General features: G+C 39.8%; 1 protein-coding gene across 1 annotated transcript; it reads right to left on the bottom strand.

Annotated features, from left to right (window-relative positions):
• Positions 1-6846: 6846 nt before the first annotated feature.
• Positions 6847-8936, bottom strand: LOC128030125 (uncharacterized). The gene has a single exon (XM_052617625.1). It carries the CDS (start codon positions 8821-8823, stop codon positions 7960-7962), a length of 864 nt encoding a protein of 287 aa, XP_052473585.1. The 5' UTR covers positions 8824-8936; the 3' UTR covers positions 6847-7959.
• Between the last annotated feature and the right edge of the window lie 10741 nt (positions 8937-19677).

Here is a 19677-nt window from a genome sequence, read left to right on the forward strand (position 1 = left end):
TAAAGAAGTTTTTTATTAATCTATTTATTTTGTTGGTTAAGTTTCACATCCATGAGTGTAAATTGTCTAACAAAAAGCCCTGTTTTTACAGTGTTTTATAAGAGTGTTTATTTAGAGTTGGAAAACTATTTGTGTACTATCCAACATCGTACTAAGAGAACGGCAATTAAAACGGTCCTTTTTTTTTTATATTGTCTGTTGTATTGTTTTGTATATTGTTGTTTAAAGCATAATAAAAATAAATAAGGCTTGTTTGAGATGCGCCTTGTCTCGCCTGGAATGTAGGCGAGAGAAGGCGGCTGCATTAAGGGGAGGGGTCAAAAAAGTCCTTTAAAGTTGGACAATTCCTGAATCTCGCTGTTTTGTTGCCTGCAAATGTCAGCAATGGAGAAGTTGGCATTCATGTTTTTTTTTTTTTTATCGCAGATGAAGTGGAATGAAGTCGAAATACAACTGTTTTGTCATCATGTACAGATCACGTCCATAGTATTTTTCCATACTATGCAAGTCAAAGTGTGTTTTGGGGCAAACATTCTTCAGAATTTCTTCCCTTGTTTTAAGCTAGACCCTGACACTTCTCAGATGAAACCACACAAAGATGAGGCATAATGGCTAAACAGTCCATTTAGATATGTATGTGTGCATGTATATTTTTAATGGATAGATTTATTAATTCACACAAACATACAATAGAATAAAGTGAAAATTACAACAAGGAAGAATTCAAATTAAAAGAAAAATAAAATAAACGCATGTCCTAATTCTTAACTTCACTAGGCATGTTTTATTTTTGTTTAGTCCACATGTAAATATAAATAAATAAATGGGATATCTAATTCTTAGAATAAAGATAAAATGTATCAGTTGACATTCTCAGCCAATGAGCATGAAGCTGTGTTGTCAGTCATTTGTTTCCCATCATGCTTTTGATCAGCGCAGTCGGTGGAGAGCAAATGTGTTCGACTGCTCAGTCCGACAGCCGCCTTGCATGACGTCATAGCAAGGCGGAAATAACTCGGACACTTTTCTAACTGGCATGCATCCTCGCAGTGATCACCGGTATTCGGTTCTGCACACATTTTGATATCAAACTCAAACATACTATCTTTTGGCTCTCTTTTACAAATTACCAAAAATGTTTACAAACTTATTCAAGCGTCCATGTCAAAATCAAATTCTCCAGTCAATAATCCTTACATCTATCAATATCAAACTTTGGCCTCAGATGACAAAACCTATGGTACATATACACACACTATAAAATCAAATAGTTTAGCTTACTTAAATATAAGTTATCTTTACTTAGTTGTTATACTTGTTAGGTTTTATTAAGTTACAGCTAATTTTAAGGCGAATAAAACAACTTGATGCAATGAGTAATTCTTTCTAAAAGCATTCAAGTAACTACAACAAAGTCGATGACATTAATTCACCAGTGAGAGGCAGCCATGCGCTAATGTAGGCAAAGATCTTTGCTATTCTGCTATTAGAGAAAAAACTATAGAGATACACATTTTGAGAGATTTAAAAACTTTTTTTTTTTTCATAAATGGAAAAATGTGTTGCTAGTTAAAAATGAAAGCATGAAAAATTCCGAGGAACAATTCAAGAACATGCCAAAAGTCGCCAAAATGAGCTCACAGTAGTTTTTAAGTCAATCTTTATGTGCCACTGATAGTATTAATTGTTAACAGTAACCTTTTGAAAAATGTCCTTTATAATTTGTATAACACTTAGGCTTTTGCCACTTTTTAGGTTAAAGTAATTTTTCAGTTTTAATACAATCATAGTCATTACGCGATCACACTTGTAAGGTTTAAACTGGGTGAGCTCGTTGTCTTGCAGCAATTATTTATTTGCTGTGTTGGAACACTGAGTACTGTAACAGAAGAAATGTTGCTTTTGAATTGGTTTTATGACTGAGGCCTCAAATAGTTATGTATAAAAATGTTCTTACTATTGTAAAACATGCAATATCAAGAAATGCATGTGTGTTTATTCTACAATTCACAACAGTAGTGGAACTAGCCTTTATATTTGCTATATATTATAGCCTTTATGTTGCTACCTTTAATGTTTTATTTTATTTTATTAATTTAATAATAATATTTAAAATAAACCACGTCAATGACTTCTTTATTGACACTTTGATAAAGATGTCTATTGTAATTTTTGAATTTCCTAAACTTTATTTTTCTTTTTTTACTTCTAGAACCCAGATTTGACAGAACTACACACCCATCTGAGGCCTACCTGTTTTACTTCATGATCACCCCAGATACTTCTACAATTAAGGTTAATCTAGTTTTTGGGCCTAACTGTTCAATGAATTGTAAGGAGCAGTTTCAGTTATATTTCCACTTGAACTCTGTTAGACATGATCTGATGAACTGTTCTTGATCCATAATTCTTAGCCGAACACTATGACCAAGCTGTAGAAAGCCTGGAGTGACGTCGCTGCTCAGGGTTGATCATTTGTCTTTTGCCTAGCCACCAGGTTCACTGAAATTACACTGATCCACAGATTACACTGAAAACTGATCATCCACCTTTCCCTGCTAATATTGTTTTTATTTGGTTTTATACAGGTTTCTGATGTTGATGCAGTCTGGGCACTAGTGTCTGTTGGCTTGCTGACAATCACTGAAGATGAAGTACTTCTCCAAATCTTCTCTGCCTTGTGTCTTCTGCCATCACTGTTTCAGGGTAGTACTACAAAGAACAGTCTCCAGGGTCTACCTCCAACATTTGCTTCCGGACGGCCATGTGCTAAATTTGGATTACTGCTACATGTGGATTACCCTGATACTGTGAAGAACACTTACAATATAATGCTTTATTTGGGACAGAAAAAAAAACATTGGCAATTGTGTGTCCAACTCATTGCCATATTTAAAATCATTGTACTGCTAACTCCACTGTTGAGCAAAACCAAAAGCAGACTGTTTTTCGTTTGTTTAAAAAATTTTGTAATACAAGTTAAAACTGCATTTAAAAAATTTATATATATATATATGTCATCTTTAACTTTGAACTGTCACTGCTTTTGATTTATCAATCACCTTTATTTATATAGTGCTTTAAACAAAATACATTGTGTCAAAGCACTGAACAACATTCATTAGGAAAACAGTCTCTCAATAATGCAAAATGATAGTTAAAGGCAGTTCATCATTGAATTCAGTTAGGTCATCTCTGTTCAGTTGAAATAGTGTCTGTTTTTATTTGCAATCAAGTCAATGATATCGCTGTAGATGAAGTGACCCCAACTAAGCAAGCCAGAGGCGACAGCGGCAAGGAACCGAAACTCCATCGGTGACAGAATGGAGAAAAAAACCTTGGGAGAAACCAGGCTCAGTTGGGGGGGCAGTTCTCCTCTGACCAGACGAAAACCAGTAGTTCAATTCCAGGCTGCAGCAAAGTCAGATTGTGCAGAAGAATCATCTGTTTCCTGTGGTCTTGTCCTGGTGCTCCACTGAGACAAGGTCTTTACAGGGGATCTGTATCTGGGGCTCTAGTTGTCCTGGTCTCCGCTGTCTTTCAGGGCAGTAGAGGTCCTTTCTAGGTGCTGATCCACCATCTGGTCTGGATACGTACTGGATCCGGGTGACTGCAGTGACCCTCTGATCTGGACACAGACTGGATCTCGTGGCCACGGTGACCTCGGAACAAGAGAGAAACAGACAAATATTAGCGTAGATGCCATTCTTCTAATGATGTAGAAAGTACGGTGTTATGTGAAGTGTTTCCGGTTCCGGTTTACCTAATTAATGCAGCCTAAAAATCCTTTAACGGATTTGGATATTAAAAGCATATTAGTATGTTATGTGTATGCCAGGTTAAAGAGATGGGTCTTTAATCTAGATTTAAACTGCAAGAGTGTGTCTGTCTCCCGAACAATGTTAGGTAGGTTATTCCAGAGTTTAGGCGCCAAATAGGAAAAGGATCTGCCGCCCGCAGTTGATTTTGATATTCTAGGTATTATCAAATTGCCTGAGTTTTGAGAACGTAGCGGACGTAGAGGAGTATAATGTAAAAGGAGCTCATTCAAATACTGAGGTGCTAAACCATTCTGGGCTTTATAAGTAATAAGCAATATTTTAAAGGGGGGGTGAAATGCTCGTTTTCACTCAATATCCTGTTAATCTTGAGTACCTATAGAGTAGTACTGCATCCTTCATAACTCCAAAAAGTCTTTAGTTTTATTATATTCATAAGAGAAAGATAGTCTGTCCGGAAAAACACGACCGACTGGAGGCGTGACGTGTGACGTGTGAGCGGAGATAAAGAATCACGAGCACGAGTAGGCTTTTGCGTTGAGAGCGTTTGGAAGCTGACATTACCTTGAGGAAACAACCATCATCCCAAACAAACCATGGCTAACAGTCAGATTCAGCGTATATTTATGATCCAGAATCAGATCCCGAGGCTGAAACTGAACGAGAGCAGCAGCAGCAACAACTCGCTCCGAGCAGGGCTCGAACCCGGGTCTCCAATGGGAGGAGGATGCAATAACAAGGAGGCAGAGATATTTTAAGCAGTTTTACTCACCGCCTGCGGTTCCAACACATGATCGTGACCCTTTTTCGTTGGGATTGCATCATCCTTAAGAAATAAACGATACGCAAATCCGTCGTCAAACTGGGCGTTGTTTGTAAAACAAGCATTTTCGAAATGCAGGGAACAAACAAAAACACTTGCACAGCTCCGTTGATGCTCTGTAAAAATAAACTCCAGCCACTGGTCCCTTAATGCTGTTTTTTCTTTGGGGTTGTCTTGCCCTGGCAACCAAAAACACACTCCTTTTGTGACATTTCGCGACGCTCTTGCTCTGATCAGTGATTGTCCGTGCTCAGCCTCTCATTGCTCTGCTATACGGGAGCGCGCGCTCTTCCGGGAGAAGTGCCCTTAAGACCCATATAAGGAAATTCCGCTTCATCTAACGTCACACAGAGCCATACTCGAAAAAAACTTTCCGAAACTTGTGATAAACCGGAAGGAGTATTTTTGGAACAGAAATACTCCTTCAAACGTACAACTTAATTTGTGAAACTTTGTCCATGTTTAGCATGGGAATCCAACTCTTTAACAGTTTAAAAAACTCAGTATGCATGAAATAGCATTTCACCCCCCCCCCTTTAAAATCTATACGATGTTTGATAGGGAGCCAGTGCAGTGTGGACAGGACCGGGCTAATATGGTCATACTTCCTGGTTCTCTTGCTGCTGCATTTTGGACTAGCTGTAGTTTGTTTACCAAGCGTGCAGAACAACCACCCAATAAAGCATTACAATAGTCTAACCTTGAAGTCATAAATGCATGGATTAACATTTCTGCATTTGACATTGAGAGCATAGGCCGTAATTTAGATATATTTTTGAGATGGAAAAATGCAGTTTTACAAATGCTAGAAACGTGGCTTTCTAAGGAAAGATTGCGATCAAGTAGCACACCTAGGTTCCTAACTGATGACGAAGAATTGACAGAGCAACCATCAAGTCTTAGACAGTGTTCTAGGTTATTACAAGCAGAGTATTTAGGCCCTATGATTAACACCTCTGTTTTTTCTGAATTTAGCAGTAAGAAATTACTCGTCATCCAATTTTTTATATCGACTATGCATTCCATTAGTTTTTCAAATTGGTGTGTTTCACCAGGCTGCGAGGAAATATAGAGCTGCGTATCATCAGCATAACAGTGAAAGCTAACACCATGTTTCCTGATGATATCTCCCAAGGGTAACATATAAAGCGTGAAGAGTAGCGGCCCTAGTACTGAGCCTTGAGGTACTCCATACTGCACTTGTGATCGATATGATACATCTTCATTCACTGCTACGAACTGATGGCGGTCATATAAGTACGATTTAAACCATGCTAATGCACTTCCACTGATGCCAACAAAGTGTTCAAGTCTATGCAAAAGAATGTCGTGGTCAATTGTGTCAAACGCAGCACTAAGATCCAATAAAACTAATAGAGAGATACACCCACGATCAGATGATAAGAGCAGATCATTTGTAACTCTAAGGAGAGCAGCCTCAGTACTATGATACGGTCTAAATCCTGACTGGAAATCCTCACATATACCATTATTCTCTAAGAAGGAATATAATTGTGAGGATACCACCTTTTCTAGTATCTTGGACAGAAAAGGGAGATTCGAGATTGGTCTATAATTAACAAGTTCTCTGGGGTCAAGTTGTGGCTTTTTTATGAGAGCCTTAATAACAGCCAGTTTGAAGGTTTTGGGGACATATCCTAATGACAATGAGGAATTAATAATAGTCAGAAGAGGACCTATGACTTCTGGAAGCACCTCTTTTAAGAGCTTAGATGGTATAGGGTCTAACATACATGTTGTTGGTTTAGATGATTTAACAAGTTTATACAATTCTTCCTCTCCTATAGTAGAGAATGAGTGGAACTGTTCCTCAGGGGGTCTATAGTGCACTGTCTGATGTGATACGGTAGCTGACGGCTGAATGGTTGCAATTTTATCTCTAATAGTATCGATTTTAGAAGTAAAGTAGTTCATAAAGTCATTACTGCTGTGGTGTTGGGAAATGTCAACACTTGTTGAGCCTTTATTTTTCGTTAATTTAGCCACTGTATTGAATAAATACCTGGGGTTATGTTTGTTTTCTTCTAAAAGAGAAGAAAAGTAATCAGATCTAGCAGTTTTTAATGCTTTTCTATAGGATATGCTACTTTCCCGCCAAGCAATACGAAATACCTCTAGCTTTGTTTTCCTCCAGCTGCGCTCCATTTTTCTGGCTGCTCTCTTTAGGGTGCGAGTATGCTCATTATACCATGGTGTCAAACTGTTTTCCTTAACTTTCCTTAAGCGTAAAGGAGCAACTGTATTTAAAGTGCTAGAAAAGAGAGAGTCCATAGTTTCTGTTACATCATCAAGTTGTTCTGAGGTTTTGGATATGCTAAGGAATTCGGATACATCAGGAAGATAACTTAAAAAGCAGTCTTTTGTGGTAGAAGTGATGGTTCTTCGATACTTGTAACAAGAAGTAGAATTTACAATTTTGGCTATATGAAGTTTACACAGAACTAAATAATGATCTGAGATATCATCACTTGGCTGAATAATTTCAACACTATCAACATCAATTCCATGTGACAGTATTAAATCTAGAGTATGATTTCGACAATGAGTAGGTCCTGAAACATGTTGTCTAACACCAATAGAGTTCAGAATGTCTATAAATGCTGATCCCAATGCATCTTTTTCATTATCGACATGGATATTAAAATCACCAACTATTAAGACTTTATCTGCAGCCAGAACTAACTCGGATGTAAAATCACCAAACTCTTTAATAAAGTCTGTATGGTGCCCTGGTGGCCTGTATACAGTAGCCAGTACAAACATAACAGGGGATTTATCATTAACATTGGTTTCTCTGGATAATGTTATATGAAGCACCATTACTTCAAACGAGTTATACTTGAAGCCTGCCCTCTGAGAAATCCTGAAAACGTTGTTATAAATTGAAGCAACTCCTCCCCCTTTGCCTTTTAGACGCGGCTCGTGTTTATAACAATAATCTTGGGGGGTGGACTCATTTAAAATAATGTAATCATCAGGTTTTAGCCAAGTTTCTGTCAAACAGAGCACATCTATATTATGATCAGTTATCATATTATTTACAAAAAGTGTTTTCGTAGAAATTGATCTGATATTCAATAAGCCAATCTTTATTATTTGTTTATCCATATTGCATTTGTTTTTTATTTGTTGAACCTCAATTAAATTGTTAACCTTAACTTGGTTTGGACGTTTTTTGTATTTTCTAGTTCGGGGAACAGACACAGTCTCTATAGTGTGATATCTAGGTGAAAGAGTCTCTATGTGCTGAGAATTAACTGACCTCTGTGACGGGAGGCAGCTAGCAGACGGTCGGTTTAGCCAGTCTGTCTGCTTCCTGACCTGGGCCCCAGTTAGTCAAGTATAAACACTAAGACTATGTGCCATATTTCTAGACAGAAGAGCAGCACCACCCCAGGAGGGATGAAGACCATCTCTTTTAAACAGGTCAGGTCTGCCCCAAAAGCTCGTCCAATTGTCTATGAAACCTATGTTATTCTGTGGGCACCACTTAGACATCCAGCCATTGAGTGATGACAATCTGCTAAGCATATCGTCACCACGGTAAGCAGGGAGGGGACCAGAGCATATTACAGTGTCTGACATCGTGCTTGCAAGTTCACACATCTCTTTAAAGTTATTTTTAGTGATCTCCGACTGGCGAAGTCGAACATCATTAGCGCCGGCATGAATAACAATCTTACTGTATTTACGCTTAGCATTAGCCAGCACTTTTAAATTTGCCAAGATGTCAGGCGCTCTGGCTCCCGGTAAACATTTGACTATGGTGGCTGGTGTCTCTATATTCACGTTCCGTACAATAGAATCGCCAATAACTAGAGCACTTTCATCAGGTTTCTCAGTGGGTGCATCACTGAGTGGGAAGAACCTGTTTAATGTTTTGATGGGAACAGAAGAGCGGTGTTTTGACCCACGACTACGCTGCCTCACCGTCACCCAGTTGCCCTGCTGCAGGGGCTCTGCTGGAACCGGACAATGTACAGGAGTCCCTGAGCTAGACGCATCCAAAGCCATATCTAGAGCCCTAACATTCTTACTGTCCTCAATTAAAGTTTGGATGCGTGTCTCTAATTCTGAAATCTTCTCTGTCAGCCTAACTATTTCCCTGCATTTATCACATGTGAATCCCTCATCAGTGACAGAGATAGATAAACTGTACATGTGGCAAGAGGTGCAAATAACAATTGTAGGAGAAGCCATTACTCACCGTGCTTGATGAAATATTCTTACTGCGGTTGTTTGATGAACTTGTGGAAAACTGCAGCGTGAGAGAGGAGAGGAGAGGAGAAAAGAAAACGCTAATGACAAGCTAACCACAAGCTAATCATCCAAGATTTATGGATGATTATGTGTGTGAAGAATAGAACATTGTTGTCATGAAGTTCCTGTTTTTTTTTAAAGCATTTGGTCAAAACTAGATTGTTGTTCAAGTAAATACAACTTAGAAATTCCAAGTTGCAGGAAATGTTAATTGATTTAGCTAAACTTAAATGAACCGTTTGAAATATGTACAAAGTATGTTGTAATTAATATTTTTGTTGTTGAAAATAGTGATTCTGAGTTACAAGAACCTGTGTGTAAATTTACAACACTAAATAAACATCAGTTTTTCTACTGAATGCTTGCTTATGGATAATTGTGTTATTTGAGTTCACACTGAGACACTAGAGTGAAGTGTTCATGTTTTATGAATGGGAACATAAAATATCAGTACAATGAGGCCAACTTTGGAAAAATAATTTAAAAAATTGTAATGTGTGTGAATATATGCATTCCAGTATAATTTATATAATAGCTAGAATATTAAATTTCTAAACTACTAAATTAATTCATGAAACATTACAGGATTTAAGTGTTTACTCATGGTCCATTGTTAATTTAGAATTTGGCCTTTGGATTTAACTGTATTAATGCATTAAGCCATTTTTCGATTTATGCTTTCTGGGGGAAAAAAACACTTAAACTCATAAACAATTTTCTTTTTGTCTTTTTGGTTTATACTGTCAGTATCTTAGTGCCATTAATGATATATGGTGCTTACAAGAAAGCTGTGAATTGGTTGTTCCTGGTTGTTGTTTTACATGTGCACTTCTAAATAACATTGTAAGTTCATTGATTAGCTATATTGCAGTGTAATTTAAATTTTACTTGTCATAGTTCCGTCAACTTTCTGAAGATTATGAAATATTCGGGGATTTGGAGGTGCTAAATTGTTCCAACATGCAGGTTTTCCTTCCTTTTTGCTCTGAACAAAAACTATCAAAAACACAAATCTACAGCACTTAAGACATTTGACAAAATCACACACACATATGGCAAAATATATTAAAGACGACAAGGCACGTGACGTCACGTAGCTTCTTATCACACATCCTTGGTCACGGCAAGGTACGTGACGATCAAACCCAACTGATTGCTCTGTTAACAGGTAAATGCATAAATCACACCTCATATAAACCACACCTCATAACTGTCGACTTTGGCAGGTAATCCTGTCACATTCCAATCGCCATGGAGTGCATGTTACTATACTAGAAAAGGTGGTATCCTTACAATTATATTACTTCTTAGAGAAAAATTTTATATGTGAGGATTTCTAGTCAGGATTTAGATCATATCATAGTACTGAGACTGCTCTCCTTAGAGTTACAAATGATCTGCTCTTATCATCTGATTGTGGGTGTAGCTCTCTATTAGTTTTATTGGATCTTAGTGCTGCGTTTGACACAATTGACCTCAACATTCTTTTGCATAGACTTGAACACTTTGTTGGCATTAATGGAAGTGCCTTAGCATGGTTTAAATCGTACTTATATGTCCGCCATCAGTTCGTAGCAGTGAATGAATATGTATCATATCGATCACAAGTGCAGTATGGAGTACCTCAAGGCTCAGTACTAGGGCCGCTACTCTTAACGCTTTATATGTTACCCCTGGGAGATATCATCAGGAAACATGGTGTTAGCTTTCACTGTTATGCTGATGATACTCAGCTCTATATTTCTTCGTAGCCTGGTGAAACACATCAATTTGAAAAACTAATGGAATGCATAGTGGATATACAAAACTGGATGACGAGTAATTTCTTACTGCTAAATTCTGAAAAAAACAGAGGTGTTAATTATAGGACCTAAAAACTCTGCTTGTAATAACCTAGAACACTCTAAGACTTGATGGTTGCTCTGCTTCTTCTTCATCAGTTAGGAACCTAGGTGTGCTATTTGATCGCAATCTTTCCTTAGAAAGCCAAATTTCTAGCATTTGTAAAACGGCATTTTTCCATCTCAAAAATTACGGCGTATGCCCTTAATGTAAAATGCAGAAAATGTTAATCCATGCATTTATGACCTCAAGGTTAGATTATTGTAATGCTTTATTGGGTGGTTGTCCTGCACACTTAGTAAACAAACTACAGCTAGTCCAAAATGCAGCAGCAAGAGTTCTTACTAGAACCAGGACGTATTACCATATTAGCCCGGTCCTGTCAACACTGCACTGGCTCCCTATCAAACATCGTATAGATTTTAAAATATTGCTTATTACTCATAAAGCCCTGAATGGTTTAGCACCTCAGTATTTGAATGAGCTCCTTTTACATTATAATCCTCTACGTCCGCTACGTTCTCAAAACTTTGATAATACCTAGAATATCAAAATCAACTGCGGGCGGCAGATCCTTTTCCTATTTGGCGCCTAAACTCTGGAATAACTTACCTTACATTGTTCGGGAGGCAGACACACTCTTGCAGTTTATATCTAGATTAAAGACCCATCTTTTTAACCTGGCTTACACATAACATACTAATATGCTTTTAATATCCAAATCCGTTAAAGGATTTTTAGGATGCATTAATTATGTAAACCGGAACCGGGAACACTTCCCAAAACACCATATGTACTTGCTACATCATTAGAAAAATGCCATCTACGCTAATATTTGTCTGTTTCTCTCTTATTCCGAGGTCACCGTAGCCACCAGATCCAGTCTGTACCCAGATCAGAGGGTCACTGCAATCACCCGGATCCAGTACGTATCCAGACCAGATGGTGGATCAGCACCTAGAAAGGACCTCTACTGCCCTGAAAGACAGCAGAGACCAGAAAAACTAGAGTTCCAGATACAGATCCCCTGTAAAGACCTTGTCTCAGATGACCACCAGGACAAGACCACAGGAAACAGATGATTCTTCTGCACGCTCTACCTGTCAATTTCCTTGTGGGTGATAGCAGGTAGTATGAGACGCTTGGACCTCACAACACTTCTGCAGCTGGTACATTAACTGGTTCTCAAATTATTTCCCATGTCATGGTGAATCTTTTCTGGGAATCCGAAACGTAAAACAAAATCATTAAAGATCTTGTCCACCACTGTCTTGGCTGACTTGATTTTAGTGGCATAGGCTTGTGCAAAACGAGTATAATGATCTATGACTCGTACTCGTACCCTCCCTTACAGGTTTCCAGGTATAAAAAGTCTATAGACACTAGCTCAAACGTTCATGTGGTGACAATGGGCTAGGTGCACAAGATGGCGCCGGTGAGCTTCAGCGACGCGAGTGTGTGCGTACTTATTTCCGGTCTTGCGACGCTCGCATTGACTGTAATGGAAACTTGCATACGGATCTTGGCTAGATGTATATAATTAATGATTTTCAAATTTAACAGCCGATAGTGGTATATCAAAAACATGGAGAAACATCCTCACTATATTTTGCGTACCTCTGTGTGGAAATTCATCAAGATACAACGCGGAGATTGCTTTATTCTTCTGTTGATTATGCGGATCAGAGTCAGGTCAGGTCCACAGGGATTTCTTCTTTCAAACACAAACCATTCAAATATGCAATACTTTTCATTTTCGAAGAGCTGGTTTTGTTCTGTTATGTAAGATAAATGTTTCTGACTGTCAAACAAGACGCACAGAGATTTCTGATAAAGCATGTTTTATTAACTTTATTTGATAACATAATTTATAACTAACTGTACAATTAAACTTAATATAATTATGGTATGTTTGCATTAAATAAAAGATCGCTGTTTGCATTCATGTGTGTTTTTATCTGTTTATTTGTTTTGTGAAAGATCTGTAGCATAAATCATTATCTGTCTATGAGCAGCCATGTATATTGTTATTGTTTTGCATTAATTATCAGATTAAACATATTAAAATGAGTCACTTATTTTTTCCTGTGTAAAATAATAAAATATGTTGTGAAAATAACGATGAAACAGACTGATGTATGTGTACAATTGAGAAATGGATATTTCTGAAGATAAATCGCAGACCAAGTCTCACGAGGTAAATATTTAATATAAAAATAATAATAATAATGCAAACATTTTCGAGAAATAAGTAATTTGTACATTTACATATTTGGTAAGATTAAATACATTATATAGCTGTGTATACACGCCATGAGTTCAACTTTCATCTCGTGAACAGTAGGGAACATTAGTGTATTTAATTCATTCACCGGACCCAAACATACACAAGTTTCAAATCCACTGGCTCAGTTAACATTTGTAGTATAGTGATAATAGCAGTGTATATCTTATTTGCATATGAAGTGATATTATAAATCCTGTAAACATATAGAAGGTAATATTTGGACTTCTCCGGTTCTCTGCACTGACTTTAAGCACAACCGGAAATATCTACGCACACACTCGCAAGACCGGAAATCCAAGATGGCGGAGATATGCAACTAGCCCATTGAAACAAGAGGAGCTCTTGTGACCTTGTGTGGTTTCTTCCGCATTAGGCGCTCACATTCCTTGGCAATGAAGTGCTCGGTGTTCCTCTGCAAACGAGCCCAGTAGAAGCAATCCCGAATCAAGTTCACTGTCCTCTCTACTCCTAAATGTGCCATTTCTTTATGAAGCTCCTTAAATACAGTCTGGTGATACTCTTTTGGCAAACGAGCTGATCTCTTCCACCGGCTTTTCTGTAAAGTATGCCATGCTCATTGATGTACAATTTTTGCCACTGTCTCAGGAGCATTTTCACATCTGTTGACTCAGTTTTAAATACTTGTTTCGGTGGTCTCTGATCCTTACTTTTATACTGAAGAACTCGGCCTATTACAGGATCTTTTCGCTGACTTTCTAAGATCTGATTTAGTGTGAGCGGTTAGTTTGACGTAGACACAGCAGCATCACTCACCAGCTGGAGAGTTTGTAGTTGAGTTGCAGTAACCCATGCCAGTGGAGTGTCTTGACCCACCAACAGTCCCTGAATAAATGCACTGATGACCTCTTGACTCACTCTTCCAGTGCACTGCTCCATGAATTGATTGATCTCCACTGGCATCCAGGACAGACCATCAGCGTCCGTGTTGCTCTTGCCAGGGCGGTACTTTATGGAGAAGTTGAAATCTGCCAGCTGAGCCACCCATCTTTGCCCTGTGGAGTTGAGCTTGGCAGTGGAGAGAACATAAGTCAACGGATTATTATCAGTATACACTGTAAAATGTGGAGCATGGTACAGGTAGTCTCTTAAACGTTAACATATTGCCCACTTTAATGCTAAGAATTCTAACTTCCCTGAGTGAAGGTGGTTATTCTTCCCAGGCATAGTTAGACTTCTGGAAGGATAACCAATAACCACCAATTTACTGTTCTGTCTCTGGTACAACACTGCACCCAGCCCCTCTTGCGATGCATCACAGTGCAGAATGAATGGTTGGGTGTGGTCTGGAAAGCCCAAGATTGGTGGGATGGTCAGTTTGTCAATGAGGAAGTTCAATGTCTCTTGGTGATTTTGAGTCCACTGTATAGGTGTGTTTGACGGGGGGCCACCTTTGTGTTGTCTGCAGCTACATTTCCCTCTACCTCTTTAATCCACAGCTGATGTTTCCCCAGGAGGTGATGACAATAGCTGGTAAAGGGGTTTCGCCAATCTGGAAAAATCAGGTATGTACACACGGTAATGACTTACTCATTACAGCCTTTTTCATTTTTTCTTGTCACTCTTGTTCTAGGTTTGCAGCCTCATTCACTCGCTCTATCAGCTCTTCATCTTTGGTTCTAGGGTTGCTCAGGTAAGGCTTAAGTTTCAGCTTCACAGCTTCACTTAGTAGTCCGGTCTCTATTGAGCGGAGGAATTTTCTTTGAATTAATTCTGGGCTGAACTGCTCACCTTCATCTTCCTTACTCAGTTTCCACAGTAACTTTTCTCTGAGCTCGATTCCTCTGAATAGAAAGTTCTAGGCTGATTCTTTTGGGTCTTGTGAGATGTTCATGAACTTTTGTAACAGGTCAGATGGTGTATCGACTTTGAAATGCCCCCTCAGTATTGCCTTTAAGGTTGGAAGTGTGAGATCTCGTTTAATTTCTAACATGTTTCTCAAGTGAAGGCCTGGGCTCACTGCAAGTGTTACAGCTTCATTGATTTCTATCTCGGAATGACCTTTTCGCAGTCCGGACTCATTCTGGTTCTAGGCTGGCGTAAGACAGTTTCTCTCGCTGTCCAGCTACCCCAATTTGTCCACAGATCCCGAAACTCTCTCCTTAGACTCACCTCAGGCAGTGCAGGTGCTGTTACTGTACTAGCTCTGGTCTCCTCCTTCAGCCGCTGTTCCATTGTGACAATCTCTTCCTCAAGTGACTGACACGCTTGAGCTTGTTCCATCTGCAGTCTGGAATACTTGTCTTTCAGCAGGTCTAACTCATTATCTCATCTGGTGTAATGTTCGATGCAGCTCTAGTTGACTGTATGAGCGAGTCTATTAGCAACAATAGATCCTCCAGACACTGAAGAAACACCTCTTTATCCTCTGCTTCTTCAATATCATCCAGCGTTTTCTCTGTCAATCTAATGAGAGCCCGTCGTGTTTCTTTTTCAAACCCTCTGGCCGGCTCCTCATATTTTAGGTGTTTACAAACTGTAACGAGATCAGAGTTGCTCAACTTCAGTATCACTATGCTGATTTGATCACGCAGCTATCTATGCCTGCCATTTTCCACAGGTTTTTTTTCTTTTTGATTCGTCACTGGAGCTTACTCGTAATTTGCAGCTCCTGGCTGTCTGGCTCGCCAAAACATTTTTAATATGAATAATTTAAAGATGAAGTAATCTTTTATTATTTGCAACATGTAAATCTGTTACTTCATGGAACGGATCCTTCCTTCACCCTATGTTTAATATAGCACCACAGAATCAAAACTTTCTGTTTGTTACTTGTGATTTTTGATGCAGAAAATCAGCCTGACAAACGATCAGATAATTTCTAAGTCATTTTGAAATTGTAATTCCGCTATCTAAACACCAGAGGGAATTCGTGGTTCAGAAATTTCAGGTTACGCCCTGCTTTCTGATTCCAGCTTGCATGAGTGCAAATTCGCCATCCTGTGGCCGTTTCAGATAATGCGCTCTAATTGCTAATTTTTCCCCCTTGAGGTAATGAATTAGCTGTTTAAATTCTCGATAATTATTTGCATTTACAGCTTTGCTCCTGCGAATATTATTACAGGGAAACAAAATAATTTTCCCTGCCTTTGACTGTTTACATTTACTTTGAGTTTGGTTCAAACATGATTTGAATTAAAATGTAATTGTTTAATAGTGGAAATCTAGATGTTTCAGGTCAACTACTGATTGACCCACTTAGAAGGTAAGCCATCTAGTGGCAGTCTCCTGTTAAATCGACTAACAGACCTCTGTCTTTTCCATTCTGTTTTGAATTGCATGTCCACTTTTACCCTTTTTGATTAATCTCACCCCTGGTTGATTAATTTCATAATTATGAATGATAACTTACAAGCTATCATGGGTTATTATAGGATATTATTCAGATTTTCCTTTTAATTCTTACATGCTTATTTTAAATTTTGATTTAAACCAGTTTAGAATGTTTAATTTGAATTAAGTTTTCTGTTCAGCAGGTTAAAGACAGAGAAGCAGTACTCCCCCCCTTGTGTGGTGAAAACCAACTACTCCTTCTCCCTTGTTTCATTCCTGTCTTTTATTTTGATTTTTATTATTTTTCTTCGCTCTTTTCACTTAGGTTATTTTGATAATTACCATTATTATCATAATTACTTTGTTTTGTTTTATCATTATTAGGTAAAGCTGTTACCTTTCCTTTCTACATATATAGTTACTCAATTGATGTTAAACAAACCAAACCTTAATTAACTTTAAGTTTCCTTTGTTCATCCTTTGTGTATTTGATTGTAGAACTCCCTTGATGATTGGACAGTCATCTCAGGTTTCCAGTGAGCAAGGGGGCCGACCGGCGTTACCAACACTGGCCGTGAGTGAAACTCGGTCCCTCTTATCTCTGTCCGTTTGCGGCACGCAGTGGAGACATCAGCAATTTGGCACTCCAACGGTGATCAATCAGTCCAGCCGACACACGACGCAATCTCTGGGACCAGTACCTAAACCGGGGGCTAAATCGGGGCCCACTTTCTTTTCTAAGAGAGGGTTCTGGGGAACAGCCCAATTTTGTAGTTCTGTCTGGCGGTTGACATCTTGGTGTTGCCGGTTGTGTTAAAAGTCACAAGCTGTTTGAGAGGGCGCAGCGTCAGAGTAACGGAGGGCCAGGGACACTGCGGTTGAGTGTTTGGGAGCGCCAGGGAGGCTGACCATGCCGCTGGATTCCACCAGGTGAACCAAAAGTGATAAAACCTATCCTCTTATTATAAGCCACAGAATATTAGATATTCCCCCGGATATATTTTAAGTGTTTGACCCTTTTGCTTCTTTAAGCCACACCATATTTCTAGGTTTCCTACCCAGATAGCCCACTCACCTGTTGGCCCTATCTTAAAACCTAGCAGTAGGCTTAGGCCTCCTTATTCTCACTAACACATTGGTGTTTCTATTGTTTTTATCTCATTTCAAGTGTTGTTTCACTTTGATCTTTTTCTACCCACTTTTCTGTTGTGATTTGTTTCTTTCATTTCACATAGAGACAGTAACCTGTGAGCCACCAACGAAGTTAAATAGTAGAGCGACCACCAGCAGCCGGTGTCATCACACGACCCGCTAGGCTACTGCCTGTCAAATCTCCATTTCAGGTCCTTCGTTGACCCAAGTTAATTGGCTACTTAACTGTCTGACTGTTTGCATCAGTTAGCCCCAAAATTCTCATAAACGGCACAGCCTGTATGAATATAGCTCGTTAAAGGTAGAACGAACTTGCATTGGTCTTTTTGTGTGTGTGTGCTGTGCTTCTCTCACCGACAGAGAGTCAGGATGTTCCAGGCATCCAGTCCAGCAGAGAAAAAGGGGGTGTAAGCTCACGGCTCAAGAAATCACCAGCCAGCTTACAAGAACAGCTGTCAACAACAGAGGGGAGAGAACCCTTCCAGAGAACGCATGTCACCAAACCCTGCACTGCTCACAGAGAACTTCACAAGCTAGCCAGAAGCATCTCTACATTCAATCCAGATCCTGCAGGAGGACATGACATTCATGCTTCTTTACAAGCCATTGACTTTCATTTGCAAACTGTCGCTAACGTGACAGATGTGAACACATTGTACCTGTTAAAAATCACGTCCAGCCGTGATGTGCAGTGTTTTCTGGATCGTCAACCAGAGATTGTCAAAGCGTACTACCAGCAACTGCTACAGACTTTGATTCTTGAATTCTCTGATCCAAACTCAGACCATGGGCTCCTTATTGCTATGGACCTCAAACAGGGCCGATTTGAAACCCACAGACTTTCTGTAGTCAGCTACGAAAAGCCTACGTCGGAGCGTGCAACGAACCAGGTATGGAACAGGATGTCAACTTAAAAACTCTGTTCCTCCTAAACCTACATGCCAGTTGGAGTTTTTATCTCAGAGTCCCAGCGTGTCCACGTAACAGGACTACACGAGTTACGGAACTTAGCCCACAAAGCTTGCACCAAGCAAAAGACTATTTGTGAAAAGACTGTGAAAAACCCCAAAGTCTCTGTCTCTGAGCACTGCTTGGAGTTAACCCTAGATGGCGCCCTACAACACCACAGTCACAGACATTTTTACAGAGAGTCAATACCGTTCCAAGCCAGCAGAGGGCAACACAATCGTGGTGGTGCTCATCCAACGCACCAGAGCGAGCGATTCCCACCATCCAGGACACAAAGCCCCAACAGCCGGCAGTGGAACCACTCTCGACACGACACTGGTAAGCTCAATCCTGAGCCCACGTCAGAAAAACACAGTGCAGCCACGTCTGAGACAGCAGAGATCCTGAGGGTGCTGAAAGTGCTTCTTCACATGAAAACTCACAAGGAAGATGAGCCTAGCACCCAGAACACGGCCCGTCATCTACAGACCACAGAGCTAACTGTCACAGCACAAAGTGACAACAACACCCAAGCTCCGCAGCCGACAGCTGCACACCCTGACCGAGACAGCACAGGTCCTCACACCAGGTACCACAAACACAAGGTACCAGAAAATGCTGTTTTGACTACCTGCCTTCGCAGTGAGCTACACAAGACCAGTCCTCACCACCCACCGATCGTCACACCTGCCCTGATGCCAACATTCCTGGGCAGCCTTGTCAAAAAGGGGGTGGGCCGAAAAGGAGTCAACAGGGAAGACCTGATCGACACAGGATTAAACCTGACGGTGATCTCATCTCACCTTTTCAAAAGACTCCAATTTGAAGCTAAGAGACAAGATCGAACTCTTAAACCTCAAACTTATGAACTGAATGTACAGGTGTACAGACAGAATGACATCCAGTTTGAACAGGTTGTTTCCATTCACCTGACAATTGTTCCGATGAGTCTAATACATCCCATGTATGTCCCACCAATGAACACTCATACATTGCTCATCGACAAAGACCTGCTAGAACACTTTGACCCTTTTCTGAACTTCAAACAGCTAAAAGACTTTGCTCAAGTGCGAGAACCTCTTTCTCTCCAGCCACACAGGTTGCTAGAGCCAGACTGTCAGGTCGCAGAGGTCACGGGAACTCCCACAGAGCCAGACGGTCAGGTCACAGAGGTCACGGGAACCCCAGCAACCAGCCATGAGTACAACGCCCTAACGACAGGCCCAAGTTCAAGCCTCTGTACCTTAGTCAACAAACAGGGTACGGTGGTACCA

This window comes from Carassius gibelio, chromosome A16, assembly GCF_023724105.1.
Source record: "Carassius gibelio isolate Cgi1373 ecotype wild population from Czech Republic chromosome A16, carGib1.2-hapl.c, whole genome shotgun sequence".
Taxonomy (NCBI): domain Eukaryota; kingdom Metazoa; phylum Chordata; class Actinopteri; order Cypriniformes; family Cyprinidae; genus Carassius; species Carassius gibelio.